This window comes from Bufo bufo, chromosome 1 (genome assembly GCF_905171765.1).
Source record: "Bufo bufo chromosome 1, aBufBuf1.1, whole genome shotgun sequence".
Lineage (NCBI taxonomy): Eukaryota > Metazoa > Chordata > Amphibia > Anura > Bufonidae > Bufo > Bufo bufo.
In genome coordinates, this window is record NC_053389.1 from 798,862,043 (window position 1) to 798,884,087 (window position 22,045).

General features: G+C 43.8%; 1 protein-coding gene across 1 annotated transcript; it reads left to right on the plus strand.

The window, feature by feature from the left end:
• Nucleotides 1–13,610: 13,610 nt before the first annotated feature.
• LOC120987255 (tumor necrosis factor ligand superfamily member 9-like) lies at nt 13,611–16,209 on the plus strand. Its single transcript, XM_040415845.1, has 3 exons — nt 13,611–13,845; nt 14,114–14,144; nt 15,074–16,209. Exons 1-3 carry the CDS (start codon nt 13,648–13,650, stop codon nt 15,514–15,516), a joined length of 672 nt encoding a protein of 223 aa, XP_040271779.1. The 5' UTR covers nt 13,611–13,647; the 3' UTR covers nt 15,517–16,209.
• Nucleotides 16,210–22,045: the final 5,836 nt, after the last annotated feature.

A 22,045-nucleotide genomic window follows, 5' to 3' on the forward strand; every position in this document is an offset into this window, starting at 1 on the left:
ACTGTGGCCTTTTTCCAGTGCATACTTTTTTCCATGACCCCATGGACTTCTGGGCAGGCACACTTGAACAGTAGCCAGAATGGGCCCATTTTACTCTCACTGTACTGTCTCATCCAACCTCCAGTGTCATCTAAGGTACAGAGTTGTTCTCCACTAGTGTAAAAAACAGCACTTTTGTCAAAATGAATCAGGCATAGATCATCATGTTCTGCACCATATGGTTGCTGCTGGTGCTGTCACCACCTTCGCAACTGCTACTCATCACAGCCGCGACTACTATGATTACTACTCCAACACAGTCGCACATATATCCACTTACTGCCTTGTCTGTGCCATGCTATGCTGCTACTGCTGTTACTAATATTGCTACCACCACATCCACTGTACTGCTGCTGCTCTCCAATAAAAAAATTCCAGCAAGCCACTGTTTCTTCTGACAATTAACACTTGTGTGTGTAAAAATACGGGTGGCAATTCTTCCCCCATTGAAGCACAATTTTTAGATGCTTGTGCAGAATGAGCCCTTCTTTCCTCTGACAAATATTTGAATGCTTGGACCCAACAAGCTACTATTTTTAAACGATTCAAAAATAGTTTTTATTGAGTACGTGTGTTTAAACACCATCTGCCCCGAACAAGGCAAACTTTTTAGAAGGTTTCTCATATGAAAAACATAACACATGCCACGGCACAGTGTGTTTATACCGTCAACCATCCATTTACCCATAGCTTCGTATGTAAGTGTCATTCTGAAATTATTTAGTATTGCTGTCAAAGAGTTAAAGAAAAATTGGTAAAAAAAAATGTTAAAAAAAGAAAAGATTTTAAAAAAAAAGTCATAGGAGACCTCAGGATGTCATATACAAATTTTCAGGCCAATTGGAGCATATTTGATTCATGCAGAATCTATTCGGAAATGAAATTAATTATTTTTCACACAAAACAAATTTGAAGAACTTTGCTCCGTTATTATCGCAATGAACCCACAAGAGATACATTTTGGAAACTGAAACTTGCTTTCCGTGCAAATAAATTCCCCATTTTTCTCTTCAACCCTTTATTATTTTTTTTGCAGTGTAGTTTCTTTCTGAACTTCAAAGTCGGACATGATCATAGACCTGCCTGATAGGTCCACCAGTGATCACAGAGTATCCCTGGCTGCTGAATTTTTGCTTTTTTTTTTTTCAGTGATACTTATAGCGTTATTTTTATACCATTTTTATTTTAGTATTTTTTGTTTTTAATTTTTATACCAAGAAAAATGTTTTAAAAAAAGGAAAAAAAGTCTGTTTTTCACACTTTACTTTTTTATTGCAAAAAGTGCAACTAAAATACCGTATATATTTTTGGTAACTTTGATATAGGGAATATATGGATTATAGTCACTGAGGGTAGGGCTACTGCAGTGTGGGCTAGTGGTGACATTTTTTAAAATTATTATTTCATTATCCTTTTGTTTATTTTACACTTCGGGTCCCCCCCCCCCCCCTCCCCAATAAGGTCATACAAGACATTTAGGGAGCATTATAACAATATATTTTTGAGGCACATTTTTATGAAAAATATGGCACAAGAACAAAAGTGGAACTTGAATATGCTACCCTAGGTAAGGTCAGCGTAGCACGGGACAGGTCCACTGTACCATTAGCCCAAAAGTCACAAAGATATATTGTGCTTTCACAGTCACTAACAAAGGGTAGGGGGCTCCTAGTGTCCATGAACTGCAAGTGGTGCTGTTGCTTGGTGGCGAGGCTGCACGATAGCTATTAAAATGGAATGTTCTTTCCAAAAATGGTTGCTGTTATGGATATCATAGTAGCAAAATGCTAAGATGAGTCCAAGCCACAACTGCCAAGGAAAGGTCCAGAGAGCTGAAGAGAAAGGAACGGAGAAGACTGGAGAGACTGAGTGACCTGAGGAAGTGTGACCACTGAGTTGGTAAGAGGTTAGAAAACTTGTGTTGGCATAATTACAGCCACTTCAAGTGGGGACAGTCATTCCTAAAAATGGAGCAAGTTATGGCTCCGGAGGGGATTTACTTGCCAAATCTTTCGAGTGGCAGAAGCAGAGGCCCATACTCCTCAGTTGGAAGAGGAGCTGGAGGAACACTATGTCCTCATTGAGAAAGCTCAAGAAAAGCAGACCAAACAAAACGAGACTTTCATGGATCATGACAGAGGAGTGGAGAGCAAAGCAACTGAACCTGGCGAGATGAGGAAAGGTGGTAAAGATATCCAGCAGAAAGTACAGTAGTACATTATATCAGTGGGCACAAGAAACACAGGGGATAATTTACTTAAAGATATACGCCACTTTTTGGCTCATGCTAGGTCCAAAAAAAGGGAGCGTGACATGGGCAGTAAAGGGGGCGGGCGGGCAGGGCTGTCTCAATTATCATTTTCTACGCCTTTTTTAGAAGTAGAAAATGGTCTTAATCTACGCCAGCAAGGGAGCTGGCATAGATTTAGACAGGAGGTGGATACACCGACACCTCTACATAAATGTGGCGCATCCACTGCCAGCTAAAGAGGCATTAAGACTAGTGATGAGCGGCAGGGGCAATATTCGAATTCGCGATATTTCGCGAATATTCGGGCGAGTATTCGCCATATATTCGAGAATTTGCGAATTCATGATCTCCAGCCATTATTTTCTTGATTGCGAAAATTCGCATAAAATTCGCATGAACTGGTATTTTAAAAATAATCGAATATTCGCGATTACGAATATATTTTGCGATATTCTAAATATTTGCGAATTCTCAAAGTGCTGATATTCGCGATAAAAATTCGCAATTCGAATATTCGTGATCAACACTAATTAAGACCAGCGTCTAAAATGCCAGTCCTAATAAATGATCCCCATAGCGCTGATGCTGCTGCCAGGGTTGTAGAAATGGAGAACTACTATAAATGGATTACTTTCTGAGAAGCACACGGTTGACCAAGAAAACAGAGTCTATGATGTCAACCGACAGATGCATAGCTGCTGGTCAGAAACCACAGAAACTACAAGACTTAATAACAGTGGCTGAGGATGAGGCGAGGTTGTTGGATCACTACCTTCAAGACATCAACATTGACCAATATGTGTCTTTGGTCAAGCAGTGAAAGATATGCAACTTTGGAACAGTCAGGGCTGGTGCAACCATATAGGAGAACTAGGCGTTTGTATAGGGTGCCGGCCTGCTGGGGGCGCCCTAGTGGGCTCCCCCAAACTGGGGCTGCAGCCCTACGTGAGCGGCTCTTGAGCCGACCCCAGAGCCGTTACAGGGGAGCCAGGAGGTGGAGGTCCTTCTTAAATATGGCAGAGCAGGCATCTGCTTACCCTGATGGCAGGTGCCTGCTCTGCCAGTAAGTTACCGGAGGAGAGGAGGCAGGCGGCAAGGGAGGCTGTTCTAGCAGCTCCCCACTCCTCCCTCGTGCGCCCTCTGTGATGCCGGAATGTGACGTCATTCCGGCCACGGCATACTAAACGGCGCGCTGGAGGACTGAGGGCTGAGGAGCTGCACCACACTAGACCCCAGGGAGGTGAGTGTTTAAGTGTTTGACTGAGTGAGTGTCTGCCTGTGTATTTATGTCAGTGAGTGAGTGTATGTATGTCTGTCTTTCTGACAGTAAATGTATGTGTGTCTGTCATTGAGTGTCTGTGTGTATGTCAGTGAGTGAGTGTATGTCAGTGAGTGAGTGTCTGTCAGTGAGTGTGGATGTCTGTCGGTCAGTAAGTGTCTGTATGTTTGTCAGTGAGTATATGTGTGTGTTTGTCTGCTAGTGAGTGAGTGTCTGTCAGTGAGTTTCTGTGTGTGTGTGTGTGTTTCAGTGGGTAGGTGTATGTCTGTCAGTGAATGTCTGTCAGTGAGTGAGTGTGTGTCTGTCTGTCAGTGAGTGTATGTGTGTCTGTCAGTTAGTATGTCTGTCAGTGAATTTCTGTGTATATCAATCAGTGAGTGTCTGAGTGCATGTCTGTCTATCAGTGAGTGTATGTATGTCTGTCAGTGAGTGTATGTGTGTCTGTCAGTGAGTTTCTGTGTACATCATTCAGTGAGTGTCTGAGTGCGTGTCTGTCTGTCTGTCAGTGTGTGTGTGTGTGTGTCTGTCAGTGAGTGAGTGACATGAGGGGCGGCAAAATGGATCTTTGCCTAGGGCGGCAAAAATCCTTGCACCGGCCCTGGGAACAGTGGTGTGATTCCACCATAAAAAAAGGCTATAGCTTCATTAAGGCTACTTTCACACTTGCGTTCGATGCGGATCCGTCTGGTATCTGCGCACCTATAATGCAAACGCTTGCATCCGTTCAGAACGGATCCGTCTGCATAAACAGCTTTTTCAGATCTGAGTTTTCACATCGTGAAAACTCAGATCCGACAGTATATTCTAACACAGAGGCGTTCCCATGGTGATGGGGACGCTTCAAGTTAGAATATACTAAGAACTGTTTACATAACGGCCCCCTGCTGCCACCGATCGGAACTCTCCGCTGCCACCAATGATGAGGGGGGGGTGATTTTAATTAGGAGGGGGGGAGAGGGGAGGCCGCACTGGCCACCAATGAATTTAATACTGGGGAGGGAGGGGAGGGCCGCACTGGCCACCAATGAATTTAAAACTGGGGAGGGAGGAAGGGGGGCCCCCTGCTGCCTGGCAGCACCTGATCTCTTACAGGGGGCTATGATACGCACAATTAACCCCTCAGGTGCGGCACCTGAGGGGTTAATTGTGCGGATCACAGCCCCCTGTATGAGATCGGGTGCTGCCAGGCAGCAGGGGGCCGTTATGTAAACAGTTCTTAGTATATTCTAACTTGAAGCGTCCCCATCACCATGGGAACGCCTCTGTGTTAGAATATACTGTCGGATCTGAGTTTTCACAATGTGAAAACTCAGATCTGAAAAAGCTGTTTATGCTGACGGATCCGTTCTGAACGGATGCAAGCGTTTGCATTATAGGTGCGGATCCGTCTGTGCAGATACCAGACGGATCAGCACCGAACGCAAGTGTGAAAGTAGCCTTAATGAAGCTATAGTCTTTTTTTATGGTGGAATCACACCACTGTTCCCAGGGCCGGTGCAAGGATTTTTGCCGCCCTAGGCAAAGATCCATTTTGCCGCCCCCTCATGTCACTCACTGACAGACAGACAGACATGCACTCAGACACTCACTGAATGACATACACAGAAACTCACTGACAGACACACATACACTCACTGACAGACACACATACACTCACTGACAGACACACATACACTCACTGACAGACAGACATACACTCACTGACAGACATACATACACTCACTGACAGACAGACATACACTCACTGACAGACACGCACTCAGACACTCACTGAATGACATACGCAGAAACTCACTGACAGACACACATACACTCACTGACAGACATACATACACTTGTAGTGTCCCACTAGATAGGCGTGGGCACTACACAAGGGTCAATTTGTGTGTGTGTTACTTCTACTCACAAGGGACAGAAATGTTATATTTTATTATGCATTTAATGTATTTTCAATGTGTTTTTACATGCAATGTTCCCCTGTGTAAATGCTTAGCAGGCCTAGTTGGGTGTAGTTAGACATCCCAGACTCTAGAGGGAGATAGGGAGCCCCTAGTATAAATGTCCAGGCCCAGACAAGGAGAGTTAGTTCAGAGTCAGGAGTCTGCAGAGACAGAAGTTAGAAGGCACCAGCCAGGGACGAGCTGAGGGCCTCCTCCTGACATGCAGCTAGACAGCCCAGGCTTCTAGTTGTTACCAGGAGGCTAGTAGAGGGATCCTAGCCTACCTGCGGATCAAGAGAGCCTTAGTTAGCTCTGAAGACACCCCAGTTGCAGGACAGCACCTCCTGGGAGAAACCCACAGTCAGGATCTCCAACAAAGATAAGTAACACTGATGGGCAGATGCTATATAGAAAGAAAAGCAAGGATTTAATACGAGAGGAAGATATATATATATACCAAGGATTTAAGCCACCATTTAGGCATCCGGGCCTTGGGATTGAAACCAGACAGGAGTTCTAGAAAAGGACAGTGTACGCTATTTCTGAGGAAAGGTACAACCTGATTCTGAGTGCATTGTGGATTTACCCTCTGAGTATCTTGCATAATTACTACCTGCCATCGTGTGGAATAAAGCCTGCTTGAAAAGCTGTGATCTAAAGGACTGTGTTACCATCTGTATGTACAAAGTTGGACTGTTCAGTAAAGCAACGTTTGGTTCACTATACCATCTGTGTACCTCAGTTATTCCAACTATAAATCGGTGTGCCACCGTTACAGGCACTGGCGTCACGAATCCAAAAGGGACCTTGCCCCAGGCACTCAAAATACCTGTAACATCCAGGGCACCTCATCCACCATCAGGCCTGGTCCCTACATATCGAGTGTGCCCCAGAGGAACTGTGTCTACCTCTCCTTCACTGCCGCATGCCTGCCCAGGGTTCTCCAATACAGTGAGCAACCCTCGCTTGCCTATAACCGTGACCTCACAATCACTATACCCTGCAGGTCTGGCGTGCTGCACACTCACTGACAGACAGACATACACTCACTGACAGACAGACATGCACTCACTGATAGACAGACGTACACTCACTGACAGACAGACATGCACTCAGACACTCACTGATTGACATACACAGAAATTCACTGACAGACATACTAACTGACAGACACACATACACTCACTGACAGACAGACACACACTCACTCACTGACAGACATTCACTGACAGACATACACCTACCCACTGAAACACACACACACAGAAACTCACTGACAGACACTCACTCACTGGCAGACAAACACACACATATACTCACTGACAAACATACAGACACTTAGGCTGAGTTCACACGAGCGTGTCCGGATTAGTTCCGGATGCGTCCCGGTGTGTTGCGGCAAACCCGCGCGAGTAGGAATGCAATTGCAGTCAGTTTTGACTGCGATTGCGTTCCGATGTTCAGTTTTTATCGCGCGGGTGCAATGTGTTTTGCATGCGCGTGATAAAAAAACGACTGTGGTACCCAGACCCGAACTTCTTCACAGAAGTTCAGGTTTGGGTTCAGTGTTGTGTAGATGTTATTATTTTCCCTTATAACATGGTTATAAGGGAAAATAATAGCATTCTGAAAACAGAATGCTTAGTAGGTGATCAGTTGAGGGTTAAAAAAAATAAAAAAAATTAACTCACCTTCTCCGTTTGTTCACGTAAGTCCCGGTCTCTTCTTTACTTCTCAAAAGATGAACTATGGGCTAAAGGACCTTTGGTGACGTCAGATCACATGCTCCAATCACATGGTCCATCACCGCGGTAATGGACCATGTGATTGGAGCATGTGATCTGACGTCACCAAAGGTCCTTTAGCCCATAGTTCATCTTTTGAGAAGTAAAGAAGAGACAGGGAGCTACGCGAACAAACGGAGAAGGTGAGTTAATTTTTTTTATTTTTTTTAACCCTCAACTGATCACCTACTATGCATTCTGTTTTCAGAATGCTATTATTTTCCCTTATAACCATGTTATAAGGGAAAATAATACAGTTTATAGACTGTCACCTAGCAACCATGCGTGAAAATCGCACAGCATCCGCACTTGCTTGCGGATGCTTGCGATTTTCACGCAACCCCATTCACTTCTATGGGGCCTGCGTTGCGTGAAAAAACGCAGAATATAGAGCATGCTGCGATTTTCACGCAACGCACAAGTGATGCGTGAAAATCACCGGTCATCTGAACAGCCCCATTGAAATGAATGGGTCCGGATTCAGTGCGGGTGCAATACGTTCACCTACCGCATTGCACCCGCGCGGAATACTCGCCCGTGTGAACGCAGCCTTACTGACCGACAGACATCCACACTCACTGACATACACTCACTCACTGACATACACTCACTCACTGACATACACACAGACACTCAATGACAGAAAGACAGACATACATACACTCACTCACTGACAAAAATACACAGGCAGACACTCACTCAGTCAAACACTTAAACACTCACCTCCCTGGGGTCTAGTGTGGTGCAGCTCCTCAGCCCTCAGTCCTCCAGCGCGCCGTTTAGTATGCCGGGGCCGGAATGGCGTCATATTCCGGCATCACAGAGGGCGCACGAGGGAGGAGTGGGATGCTGCTAGAACAGCCTCCCTTGCCGCCTGCCTCCTCTCCTCCGGTAACTTACTGGCAGAGCAGGCACCTGCCATCAGGGTAAGCAGATGCCTGCTCTGCCATATTTAAGAAGGACCTCCACCTCCTGGCTCCCCTGTAACGGCTCTGGGGTCGGCTCAAGAGCAGCTCACGTAGGGCTGCAGCCCCAGTCAGGGGGAGCCCACTAGGGCGCCCCCAGCAGGCCGGCGCCCTATACAAACGCCTAGTTCTCCTATATGGTTGCACCAGCCCTGACTGTTCCAAAGTTGCATATCTTTCACTGCTTGACCAAAGACACATATTGGTCAATGTTGATGTCTTGAAGGTAGTGATCCAACAACCTCGCCTCATCCTCAGCCACTGTTATTAAGTCTTGTAGTTTCTGTGGTTTCTGACCAGCAGCTATGCATCTGTCGGTTGACATCATAGACTCTGTTTTCTTGGTCAACCGTGTGCTTCTCAGAAAGTAATCCATTTATAGTAGTTCTCCATTTCTACAACCCTGGCAGCAGCATCAGCGCTATGGGGATCATTTATTAGGACTGGCATTTTAGACGCTGGTCTTAATGCCTCTTTAGCTGGCAGTGGATGCGCCACATTTATGTAGAGGTGTCGGTGTATCCACCTCCTGTCTAAATCTATGCCAGCTCCCATGGGGACGCCTCTATGTTAGAATATACCATCGGATTAGTACCAGGGTCCTATAGGGCTTGATAGGACTCTAGGTATTCCTGCGTATGAACTCACCTACCTTTGGGGTCTGTTTATACTGGTAGTCAGTCAGGATTTTGGTTAGGGTTTTCACTAGGAGGTGTCCATTTTCGTTCTCAGACCTGATTCCCTGTTCCCCACTTCCCTCCTATGCTCGGTGTGGTGTTTCCCTCCAACACCGAAGCGTGACAAATATAAGCTGTAGGATATTCGCGGTTTATAGTGGGTGACAGCTGATTACTAAAAACTAGACTAAAACTGAGATCATTCGGATATCTTTCCAGAAGTGACTTGATATGATGTAGTGTAATGTAATGCTGCAGTTTGGATGTGATTGAGGCTTTCCACACTTCCTGCATATTTAATACTTTAACCAGAGCCGTTATAATGTGGTTACATGGTGACAATGCTAAACCTAAAATCACTTTGCCACTTTAGACATATATGGCATATCTAATATAGGCTGTGAGCTGGATTACATTGCCTTCAGACCGTGTTCACACCATAGTTAGCGTAGTGGTAGGACCCTTTGCCATGCTGAGTGACCGTGACGTGGTGCATGAAGGGCTCCGATATTTTCCTGACAGGAATATATTGGCGAAAGTCTCAGCTTTTAATATCTGCATTTATGACTAGCCAGTATAGTCAGTGGCATATCCGTTTGGTGCATTTTTTTTTGTGATTTATATGATTGTATTTACATCCGCACAATGCTCCGTTTTGTGTAGGATGCCCTTGTGGTGCATGTGGACCGCGCCGACATCCTCCACCGTATGGATTTTTTGCTGGGGATAGTCGTTCACTGCGGTCCACATGCGGTGGGGCTGCTCCCCCAATGTAAAACACGCTACAGTGTTAGGGGTTGAGCAGCTCCTCCAGTATTGCCACTATATTTCTGTTTTTATATATGGCATATCCACAGGAATTTGGAAGAATGAACCCTGTTCTATCAAGTAAAGTGGGCACCAGAGGTAAAGTAATTCTTAGCATAGAATTGAATGGTAAAAACAGCTCACCTTCCCCCTGGCTGTAACGCTCTCCGCTGCGATTAACCACGCTACAGCCAGGGAGAAGGAGACGCTCACTGAGAAACCCGGCTGTCTTCTCCTCCCTGTACCGATACAAGGGGCGGACTGGGAACTTAAAGTGGCCCTGGAAAAAATACTAAAAGTGGCCCTTTTTGTAGTTGGGTCCAAACTGATGGAACGCAGGGCCAGCAATACCATATTGTCACACATTATACCACCCCAACAAAGCCAAATACCACAGTCCATCACAAACTACTGCCAGCAGCACAAAATACATCCCCAAAAACTTCCTCTGGACGGCCGTGAGACTGCCCCCTAGGCATGAACCGACCGGGAAATTTCCCTTTAAGATCTAAGGTCAATCTGCCCCGACTGATACTCTAAATTAACATACTGGGCGATAAAAACAGCGGCGGACACAGCACTGAATGGAGGGGTATTTTAGAAAAAAAAGTTCTGGCATCTCTAGGGGCCGTCCTATCTAGTAAGCATACCAGTTTTTAACATATAAACCCATGAAAGATTCTCTTTAACTAGTTTATTAAAAGTTATGCTATGCAACTTAGGCGCTGGTTCACACCAGATTTCTTTTTGTGAGTTAATTTGCTACCCCCGATCCAGGGGATCATCTGTGAAGCCTAACAACTACCATCCGGGAGTGGTTTAATACAAGCAGGATTTGGGTGAGCTGTGCAAATGTGTTTTTGCTTTTTTCTTACATGAACATGTTTGGCTATCTCACCTCCCATATCATGGTTGCCCATACACAGGACATAAAGAAATATGGAATCATGCTCTCTCACTCTCTGTACCAAAACCTCTGAGGTAGCAGAGGTAATGGAGGACACTACACAGGAGGCCTAAGCAGTTCAGATTTTAATCCAGCAGTGAAGTTAGACAGTACATCACTTACAAACAAGCAGAAGTCTCTCTGCCCTTTCCAGAGGCCCCTCCCTTCAACTCCTCCCCTCACCTCTCAAAGACTTCTATGTAATTTGATCCTTCAGTGAGCAGGCATAGTGTCTCCACTGAAGACAGATTTTAGCAGTGGACTGAGAGTTAGATGAGAAGAGTGAAGAGGAGAGGAGTGGAGCCTGATAAGAAGAGAAGAAAGCATCTTCCTCTGAAGAGATACATTATAAAGTTTCTTATAGTCGCCTGTACTATACAGTTAGGAAAAAATGAAATGTCAGTTACTCTTTGATAATATTCTCCCTGTACTAGGTACCCCACAAAGCTGTTCATGGAAATAACACATAGAAAAAATAAAGAAAGGAAGGATAGGAAAGGAGGGAGACAGTGACACAGACACCTCGTCACATAACAATTGCAGATACTTGACAGCAGTAAGGTTACTGTCAGGAAAGCACAAAAAGATAGACGGAAGAAAAGGAGGAAAGAAAGAAGCAAGGAATGCAGGAAGGAAGAATCAAGGCAGCTAAGAAAGGAGAAGACAAGAAGAAGAGAAAAGGAAGGAAAGAAAGAAAGAAAGAAAGAAAGCAGAAATAGATAATGATGAAATGATGGAGGAAAACATTCAGAGCCCCACTGATCTAAACTTTTGATCTGTCTCTATAACATATTAGGCTACTTTCACACTAGCGTTTTGGCTTTCCGTTTCTGAGATCCATCATGGGTTCTCACAAACGGTCCAAAACGGATCAGTTTTGCCCTAATGCATTCTGAATCTAAAAGGATCCACTCAGAATGCATCAGTTTGCCTCCATTCACCATTCCGCTCTGGAGGCGGACACCAAAACGCTGCCTGCAGCGTTTTTCTGTCCGCCATGTGGTGCGGAGCAAGAAGGATCCGTCCTGGCATACAATGTAAGTCAATGTGAACAGATCTGTTTTCTCTGACACAATAGAAAACGGACTTTCAATGGTGTTCATGACGGATCCGTCTTGGCTATAGAAGACTAAATACAACCGGATCCGTTCATGACGGATGCATGCGGTTGTATTATGGTAACGGAAGCGTTTGTGCAGATCCATGACGGATCCGCAAAAAATACTAATGTGAAAAGTAGCCTTAAACGTTTCGTGAAAAGTTAGCGATCTTTAAAGGGCTCTCTTTCTACATTTTTCTCTCTTTATCTTTGTTATATTCACTTTCTTTACCTTTTCTGTTTATGTCTCATCCAGGGGTGTAGAGAGGGTTCAAGAGGTTATTTGAGAGTTATACTACACGGCGGTTCAAATACAGAGAGACACCAGAATAAATGGAAAATGTTATTTGGAAATGCCATCCAGTGTGTCGCATGTTGCTATTGCTAAGAGGAAGGGGGCTAATCTGTGAGGGTTGGTGTCCAACATGTGGCTATTTTGACAATGGCCATCTTGGAACAAAGTTGATATTTTCAAACTGGAAGGGGTGCATGTGACATATGCATTGGGTAGAGAATTTGATGAGGAATCCAAATCCGTGCTTAAATGTGGCATGCCTTCACTCCTGCCAAAGGTATTACCAATGTTATCTTTGTTACAGACACAGATATGGCATGTGAGTACAGGACAGAGATTGTGTTGATCTCCAGGGAGTCATTGCAGCAATTTTCAATGCTCAGCACTCTAACACCCATCTGCCATGAAACTGTTGGTAAACTGCTTTTGCCAAATTTTGCCAAACATGTTATGTGTTGGACCTGCCAAGAAGTGGATATAACAAAACTGCCACAGGCGAAGAGGGCCCATTCTTCATTGACAGTAACCTTATTGCTGTCAAGTATTTACAATTGTTACACGACGAGGTGTCTCTGTCACTGTGCAACGAAGATGGCACGTTCCCAGTGTTCTTTAAAGCAGGATGGTGCCCCCCACATGGATGTGTTGTCCACATGTTTTTGGTTTAGCAGCTTCCGTGGACTGGACATTCTGGCCTGGTGGAGTGTCCCCAGTGCTTGCCGGATCCCACCCTCTTGGACTTCTACCTGTGGGATGATGTCAAGTCCAGGGTACACTCAGTGAAATTCCAGAGTGTGGTGCACATGCAACAGCAGATCCTGGATACTTGTGCGAGCATGTCTACTGAGATCATGAATGGGAGAAGAAGATCGCCTTGACGATTCAAAACAATGGGGGGCACATCGAGTATATAATGCAGTGTCCCATGACGATTTTTTTAAAATTATTAATAACTTTGTCAGAAATAATGTTACATCACATTTAATAACAAATTTGCTCGATGCAAACCCCTTCCCTTTGGAAAATGTTGGTTTGGTTTCAAGATAGCGGCTTTCAAAATGGTTGTTTTCTTGGACAGCACACCATACAGATTTGCCCCCTTCTGCTTAGTAATATGCCACACACAGGATGGTGTTCCCAACCACCGTTTTCCATTTATTCAGGTGTCTCCATGCTTTTGGACCATGCTGTATGATATGTATAATAACTACTGTTACAGATTTTGCATTTGAGTCCAGGAGCTTCAGGTTATATCTCTGTTATCTTCTCTTTTTTCCCTATTTCCCTTTGTCTCTTTTTATCCTTTTGCCCTCTTCATGGTCTCTCTCCGTCATTCTTTCTTTCTCTCTTTCACTGTCTCTTTCACAGCCTCTGTCTTTCAGTCACATAGTGGAAATCTCCACTGTGCACGTATGGTTTTTCTATGTCTTGGAAACCCCGGCTCTCAGGCAAACTTCCTCTCTCTGCAGACTAGTATATAAACAGCTGAAAACAGAGCTTCCCGACACAATCAATTTCGCATCTCACTCACAAGGACTTCAGTCTGTTCTTTTACTGCAGACATCATGTCTCCACCAGTCAGATCAGAAGACCCAGAGAATCCAAAGGCTTCCCTTCCAAGATGCCGCTTTCTGGACTATTGCCTTGTCATCTCTTTGGTTCTGCTCACTATGGTGGTGGGGTCACTTTGCACATTATATGTGGCTTGGGAGAGACCGCAATTCGAATCCATTGTTAGTGCACAGATCCAGATGAACCAGGAGGTAAGTTATTTTCGTGCCTTAGACACCTGGGTGAAACTCTTGTCTCTTTTATCCATACAGTAGATACAATACATAGACCATATAGTTTAATAAAGACTCTGCTCCACCCAATACATAGTCATTATTTATGATGACACTACCCCAATGGGCTCTTCTTTGTGCTCCAATAATATTAGCATTTTTTAGATATTTTCAAAATTTTTAAAGAAACATTTTATTAAACCTATTTTTTATTAATCTGATTTTTCTTATAATTTTTTTTTTACAGAGAAGGAACACTCAACTGGTGGTAGATAACGGTGAGTCAATTTTATATTCTTCTTATTTGTACCCATTGATAACAATACATTGATCATCTTCAGATAAGTTGACTGATATCCATGTCAGGCTCCAGACTAGAAATCAGCCACTTATTTAAAAAAGACCTAGAGTGGACTTTACAGATTTAAAGGGGATGTCCATTTCAGACAATTCCTCTCTATTAGGATAAGCAGATGACATGGTGTCCTGCTGCTAGGAGCTCCATGATCAACTGTGATCTACATGCTGTTCCAAAGAAAAAGGAGCTTTTGGTTGCTCTTCTGAACTTTGTCTAATGGATGAGGGTCCTGAACTGGGGTACCTTATTAATTAACTCACACTATATATTTACTGCAAAAGAACTGAACAGAGGCAGTTCTAGAGAACACACATAGAAGGAGATTTTAGAATAGGTGTATAGTAAGCATTAATTTGTAATATGTTGAGGTACATTGAGGATGTAAAGGTAAAGCATACTTTTTTAAATTGTATTATTTGAATCATGAAAGCCCAAGAAAAAGGCCAAGACCTGACAACAATTTCCATATTCCTAGTAAATGCCAACTCAAATACTTAAAGGAATTGTCCACTTTGGGTCTTCCAATGATTACAAGATGTCCAAAAGCTGGTACAGTGCTTTCAATGATCATCTGTAATCCATAGGGAAACCCAGGAGCAACCATGCAGGGCCACCCCATGATAGTGCCAATTTAAATCAATGGTCTGTCTATGTAATGCATGGACATGACAGGACATACCGCACTCTTAGCAAATCACCTCCATTCTGGCTAATAGATGAGGATTTCAACTTGATTAAAATGTTTGTACAGAGAATTACTAAATTCAAGCTCTTGTTGTGCACAGTGTTGTATCCAACCCATAATATCCATATGCCATTTTAAACCTATCCCTGTTTTTTCTTTTGTAGTTCAGCTGATAAACACTACTTTGGAATGGAGTAGGAGCGGGGTGACCAGCACTTTTGTGAACCAAGATTTTGAACTTGACAAACAGGAACTTGTGGTTAAAAGAACTGGTTACTACTTCGTCTTCTCCCAGATAACTTTGAAATGTGTTGATTCTAATCAATGCCAAGAGGAGGCGTCAGTGTCCCTCTCCGTTCTGAAAAACATTGAAAAAGAGCCGATCTTGAAGGTAAACGTTTCTATCGACAAGTCTACGATGGTGAACATGATGCCCCAACCATCTTCTTTCTCTGGAAGCATCAGACTTTTGAAGTCAGGTGACAGGATAAGGGCACAACTCTGGACTAGTCAGACAATCAATGACTGGCAGTTTGATACAGAATATAGTGTCCTAGGACTTTCTTGGATCAGTGATACTGTCCCCGTGGCCTTTCAAGAACAATAAGTGACCAATATTGGCCAAATATAAGACTTATCAATGAGAAAATAAGGAAAAATGCACTACTGGACATTGTGCATGTGACGGCCACATGTACAATTATCAAAGTTTGGGTTACAGATTTGGGATGCATTATTGGTGTTCGAAAGAAAGCCTTTGTATCTTTTTGGACTTTAAAAAAAACAAAACATTTTTATATCACTATGTGATATGTCATGGGATTAACAGCGCTATCTTGTATCTTGTTATAAGAACCTTATTACACTTCACAGGTTTTTATTATTTTTTACTTTGCTTAGAATATGTTGTAAAATGTGTTCTCCAAAAATGCTGCTCTATATTCCCGAAGAGGTGATGGACGCTCAAAATGCAAGTCAACAATCAGCCAAATAGTCTGCTCCATTAGCTTGATCTCATTAGCTTTATCTCATCATTTTCATCATTTATCAGACCAACCCATGATGCTACCCTCCCTGCTGCCATGTTGAAATAACACACCTGATACATTGTGAGAAGATCCAGCATCTTATAGACCTTTGGGTGGTTCTTGACTTTTGTCTCACAGTATTAGCTGTATTCCTAGAGCTTCTTCAAGCAAAGCCTTTAAGGGAATGCTATGATAATATCCATTGTCAAGTATGGTAGGATTGGATTGTATTGTTAATACCTATTTTTATACTTGTATATTTTGTATATTTATTATTGTGATGTCAAACGACTTTAATTTATTAGAAATTATTTATTAAATATTTATTGTTTGGTATAACATATGTGATTTGTTCTTTTTTGTAAATTAAGATGATACTTGCATTTCATAAAACACCCACCAAATCTAAGAACATATTGGTTTTGGTCCAGTGTACAGTAGACCATGCAAGAGCTGCCTTAATGTCAACATTTTGTGGCAAGTTCTATAGACCTTTGTTTGCCAATATACAGCAGCCATTTTCCCCATAAATGGATGCCTCCATTGGAGTTTATGGGAGTTCCGATTTTTTTTTGTAAAATCAAGTACTGTAACTTCCATACACTTCAATGGAGACCGTATGTGGCTATGCCATAAATGTTTAATATGCCTTTCAAATGATTTTGCAGGATATATCATTGGAGGCCTATCTTTAGGATAAGGGATGAGATGCAGTAACAAGCGTAACATTGGGATGTATGGTGAAGGGACCACGGCTCCCATCCATCATGGATCACACAGTAATGACCTATCTTATCCCTTACTCGAGCATTGGAACATATGGATCATGAAGATTAGAAGGGTCCATTTATTATTATATTAGCCACACATCGTAGCAAAAGCCTACTGGAGTAGATGTGGATCCAATGGATTGCCAACAGATTTGGAGTACAGTTTAACCAGGCAGTGGAGTCTAAGAGATTGTGAGTTCTTCACTCTTAACCCCCCAAATGGAGTTTTGGACCTTTCCACAAGAAACCAGGGAGTGGAGTCTAAGAGATTGTGAGTTTCTTTTTTTTTTTTTACAAGTTAACCCCCACAAGGAGGTATGGACCTCTCCACAAGGAATTCCCAGTTTAATACACCTGTAGTTACCGGCATTGGCATTTTCAGAACAGATGATACCAGGTGATGGTAGCAAGACAGCAGGCATAGTTCCTTGTCAGACAGTGCAGAAGTCAAGCAAACGAGATTACATATGTTCAAAAGCAAGACTCAATCAATTGTCAGGGCAGGCAGAAGATCGGCAAATAAGGTCAAATACACTACGTGGGTTCACAAGAGAAATCACAGAAACCAACATTTTAGCATGGTGCAAGATCCTTTTGAGGATGCTTAGACATGACCCTATTGGTTGAAGAAGCAGAGCTTTGGCATGCACTGGCCTTTTAATAGGCCTGAGTCAATGTGTGAGTGTGTGTACAGCAGGGAAGAGGAGACAGAAGATGGGTAGTAGGAGCAAGTGGGAGGCCGGCATGAAGCTGAGAGGCAGGGGTGACCAGGGGTGCACCACCAATAAGGCCAGGTGAGGTGATCGCCGTGGGCAGCACCAGATAGGGGCAAGAGAGGGGCAGCTGTAGGCCAAGGGCTGAATGGAAGGGGTTAGGTTATAAAAATTGTCATTGGGGAGGGAGAGGCGCCATTTCAGTTTTTGCCTCAGGCAGCAGAAAGGCTAGGTGCACCCCTGGGGGCGACCAGGACACTGGACAGAGATGGCCCACACAGGTGAGCAGCAGGTCTCCAAGAGTGTTAAAGCATACCCAGAATAGCATCAGCATAGACTATATTTCTCATTTCCTTACCACAAACATACATCTAACGAGTCAAACAAGTTTTTTTTTTTCTATACAGTGAAAGGAAATTCATGTAAATAAGTCTAAAGCCAGCCATAGACAAGCCCATCTGACCCAGTTCAGAGACCACAAAGATGAGAATGCTACATGTAGACGATTGTTTCCTCTTAGGTAAATACTATTAATTTGTATTGCTGTTTGAGCATTTTTTTGTTCAAGGGTCTCATATCAATAAGCCGATCACAGGGCCTCTCCCTTCGAAAACAGCTAGTGATCAGATGTACAGTATCTGTGATGGAACCTAGCAGCAAGTGTTGAATTTTCCTACAGCGCCACCACAGGAGAAATGAATTATTGCACAGTGATCTTTGAAATAAATGGGATGTTCATGTAATTCCAGGTACTCCATTAAAACCTAAGTTCCACTGACTTCAATAGAAAGAGTGGTCATCTCATTGCCATAACTTGTGTGGAGACCCATTGTTTCTCAGTATTGATGGAGGCTCAGCTCCTGGCCCCCACTAATGTGATACATCATTGTTATATTATTAGATCTCCTGTCTTTATACTGAAGAAAAAGAACGGACAAGCTTTTACAGCTTTTTAAGAAGTTGAGTAAGTTTGTGAACCCTGGTTAAAATTTTCTGTCCTAAAATACTTAGGCTACTTTCACACTAGCGTTGTTTGAATCCGGCGTTCAATTCCGTCACCGGAACTGCCCGCTGGATCCGTAAAAACGTTTGAAAACTGATTACATTTGAATCCTGATCAGGATTTTGATCACAATGAAAAAATGCATTGGAAAAAACGGATCCGCCATTTATGGACTTATACTTTTTTTTCTAATTTTTCGGGTTTAAAATGCAAAAGCCGGATCCGGTTTGACGGAACACACGGCGCCAGATCCGGCATTAATGCAAGTCAATGGGAAAAAGGCCGGATCCGGCGTTCAGTCAAAGTGTTCCGGATTTTTGGCCGGAAGTAAAAATACAACATGCTAGGGTTTTCTGAAAAGCCTGATCAGTCAAAAAGACTGAACTGAAGACATCCTAATGTATCCTGAACGGATTACTCTCCATTCAGAATGCATGGGGATAAAACTGATCAGTTCTTTTCCGGATTTGAGCCCCTAGGACGGAACTCAGCGCCGGAAAAGAAAAACGCTAGTGTGAAAGTACCCTTACATGATATAAATACTAAAACAGAAAGAGACATCTTAAGACATTGTCCTCACAAGAGACTCAATAATTCCATTCTCCATGGGTAGCAGAAAGTTACTTGCAAGCATTAGAGGAAATAAAAGTATGAAGCAGCAAAATCCATGACCACATCCTGCCATGCGGCATTGCACAATGCATCTTGTCTGTGTGTTCTTGTGTTTTACATCATTGTGTGTATATGTGGTGTGCACAAGTGGCTTGGGTGTTTGTATTACAATGCTGTTAGCTCTTATTGCAGAGGAGCAAAAACAGCAGATGATTTCTTATTTTGCTCAAGAGAACCATTTAAAAAGTTGATCCCAAGTACGAGTTGCACCATGATCACATAAAAATTATGCAACAGCGGTGGATATTTCCCATATGAATACATAATATGCTTTTATAACTTGTAAGAGGCAATCACAGCCCAGGTTCCTTAGCATGAATACATAGTCATGGATCACCAATGACCACACTACATCCACCACTAAAACATTGTGGAATGGAGAAGGTGAAGAAAAAAAGGAGACACTGTATGCATAGTTTCTTTTAACCTGATGAAGGGGGCTTGTTCAGCCCTGAAACGCGTTTCAAGGCTTCTCTTGTCACCAATACATGCGGCGCCACCGGTTTTCACTTTACCTTCTTTATTCTTGTAAGTTAGGCAGGTATCAGTTATTATATATTTGTGAAAGCCTTAATAAAAAACGTATGGGACAAAAACCAAAAAATCTTGGTCACTTAGTACATTGTCTTTGCTCTGTATCTAAATACCCAAGCCGAGAAATTGTAGCTTATAAAAACACCAGGACTCAGGGCCCGCCAAGTCATATATATTTATATTAAAGATAACCAAACCAGTTCATACAGAACCGGGTTTGGTCTGAACTTTGCTATTTTTCGAATGGTAGACAAACTCAAACCTTTTAGGTTCATATCGGACAAATCAAGTAAAACGGTGTGTATCACCAAAATAATGCACTAACACAATAGATGCCAACATTTATATGGACTAAGCCCTCACTCTGATATAATAAAATCTGAGACTCTCATCCAATATATTTTGATCAAAACACATCTGTGCCCACCTACCCACGCCAAGGTGGTCTCAGGTCTTACTCTAAACCTACCTATGCCATTGGGCATCCACATTCAGTAGAGCATAGCCAGCACATATAGTGTGCTGCTCCTAGTCACCTCTGTGTGCAACCAGCAACCGATGAGAGGTGCAGCAAGCACAGCTATATGTACCACCTAATTAACGTCACCTATGGGATAGGCGGGGAAAAAGTGCACAAAAATGCTACTCCCAAGATAAAATAGAAGCGCATTCACACTTGAAGGTGCCAATCCTTCAAGTATATACTGCAGACTAAACAAATTGGTGGGAAAAAAAGCACTAGGGATCAGGGGCGTCGTTAGGTCAAAACATTCGGGGCTGAAGCCCCGGATGTTTTGTCCAGTGCCCCGAATGCAGGGCCGGCAGGGGCCCGCGGCACCGCCTCCTAGCTAATTTATTCACTTAACTTGTCTCTGTGTAATCTCGCACAGGCGCACTGGCAGAGGCATCATCGAGCAAAGTGCGCATGCGCTGTCTTACAGCACACCTCATTAGACGATGCCTCTGCCAGTGCGCCTGTGCAAGATTACACAGAGGCAAGTGAAGTGAATAAATTAGCTAGGAGGCGGCGCTGGGCGAGGCGGGGATCTGTGGATGACATTTATGGGGATCTGTGGTGGATGACACTTAGGGGGATCTGTGGATGACACTTATGGGGGATCTGTGGATGACATTTATGTGGTATCTGTGGATGACACTGTTATGGATGATCTGTGGAGTTGCCCAGATGGCTAGGCCCTTCACTGTAATTATTAACCCTATTCAGCAGTCCCCCATTCACTGAAGGGGGGACTGCTGAAAGGGGTTAATAACTACTGTGAAAGCCCCCCCAGTGGTGATGAGGGCCTGGCTTCATCGAGTGGAGGCGTGGCTTCACGTGGGCTCGTGCCCTGGATCTCTTCAGACTCTAGCAACGCCCCTGCTAGGGATGAAGAAGGGTTCTCACATGACTCTGAGGGGAAGTGTGGGGAGGTCTTAGCCTGATTGGCTCCCAGGACGACAGACAGTCTGGATGAGCCAATCAATGCTGCAGCTGGCAGGGAGGGGTCCTAGCAGAACGCCATTCTCTGCTGGCCTGTGAATGAGGGTGGTTGGGTGTGACAGTGTCTTCCAGGAAAAGATATAAGGGAGTCAAGGATAGTCAGAAATCAATCAAGCTTGTATTTTACTACCAGGGACAGTGAAGTGAAAGGCTAGAATTACAAAGAAGAAGAAGGATTGTGTGTGTAGAATAGGGACAAGCAGCCTTTGACATCCCTTGGATGTGGTATCCCTTTCTCAGGCTCCCTCTCCGGCATCGAACCCTGATTGCCCGTTACCCGTGAACACCATGGTAGGCGCAGAAAAAAACATCGAAAGTTGATAGGACAGATGGATCGTCGCCGTCATCAGGACGTGCAATCGCCCAGATGTTATCTAGAGTCACCAATGCAGCAGCAGGTCCTTACCCCTAATGTTTTAGATAGTCAGATCAGCAGGCCCTTGCTGCAAATGTTTTTGAGGGTCACCAGCAGGCAGGGGCGTAACTAGAAGTGACTGGGCCCCACAGCAAATATTTGTAAGGGCCCCTCCAGCGCGCTTCGCACCTCCCTCCTGTGTAAACCCCACTCTTTTGGCACAGTGTAGTGGTATACTGTATATTGTGTGGCACAGTGGATGCTATATGTGTATAACATAAACATATTTCATATGAAAACTTACAGTTACTTGACCCTTGGGGATCTCGGACACCACTTCAACACTTGGCCGGGGGGCTCGGCGGAGCTGATGTGCTTTATCCTAATGAGAAAGATTTCATAATAAGGATTTGGAGAAGGGGCAGAGGGATAGCAGAGCAGGGAGAGGCTGGTGCTGCTACTAGGGGGTCATACCATGGGGGAGTAATAAAGCCCACCATAATGCCCCCCCCAGTAGTAATAATTCTCCTTATAATGTGACAGTGCAAAAATACCCCCTT

Excerpts from the sequence above, each read along its gene's own strand:
- LOC120987255 (XM_040415845.1), top strand. The coding sequence starts at position 13,648 with ATGTCTCCACCAGTCAGATCAGAAGACCCAGAGAATCCAAAGGCTTCC. Across the intron at positions 13,846-14,113 it reads AGATCCAGATGAACCAGGAG|AGAAGGAACACTCAACTGGT; the intron begins GTAAGTTATTTT and ends TTTTTTTTACAG. Across the intron at positions 14,145-15,073 it reads TCAACTGGTGGTAGATAACG|TTCAGCTGATAAACACTACT; the intron begins GTGAGTCAATTT and ends TTTCTTTTGTAG.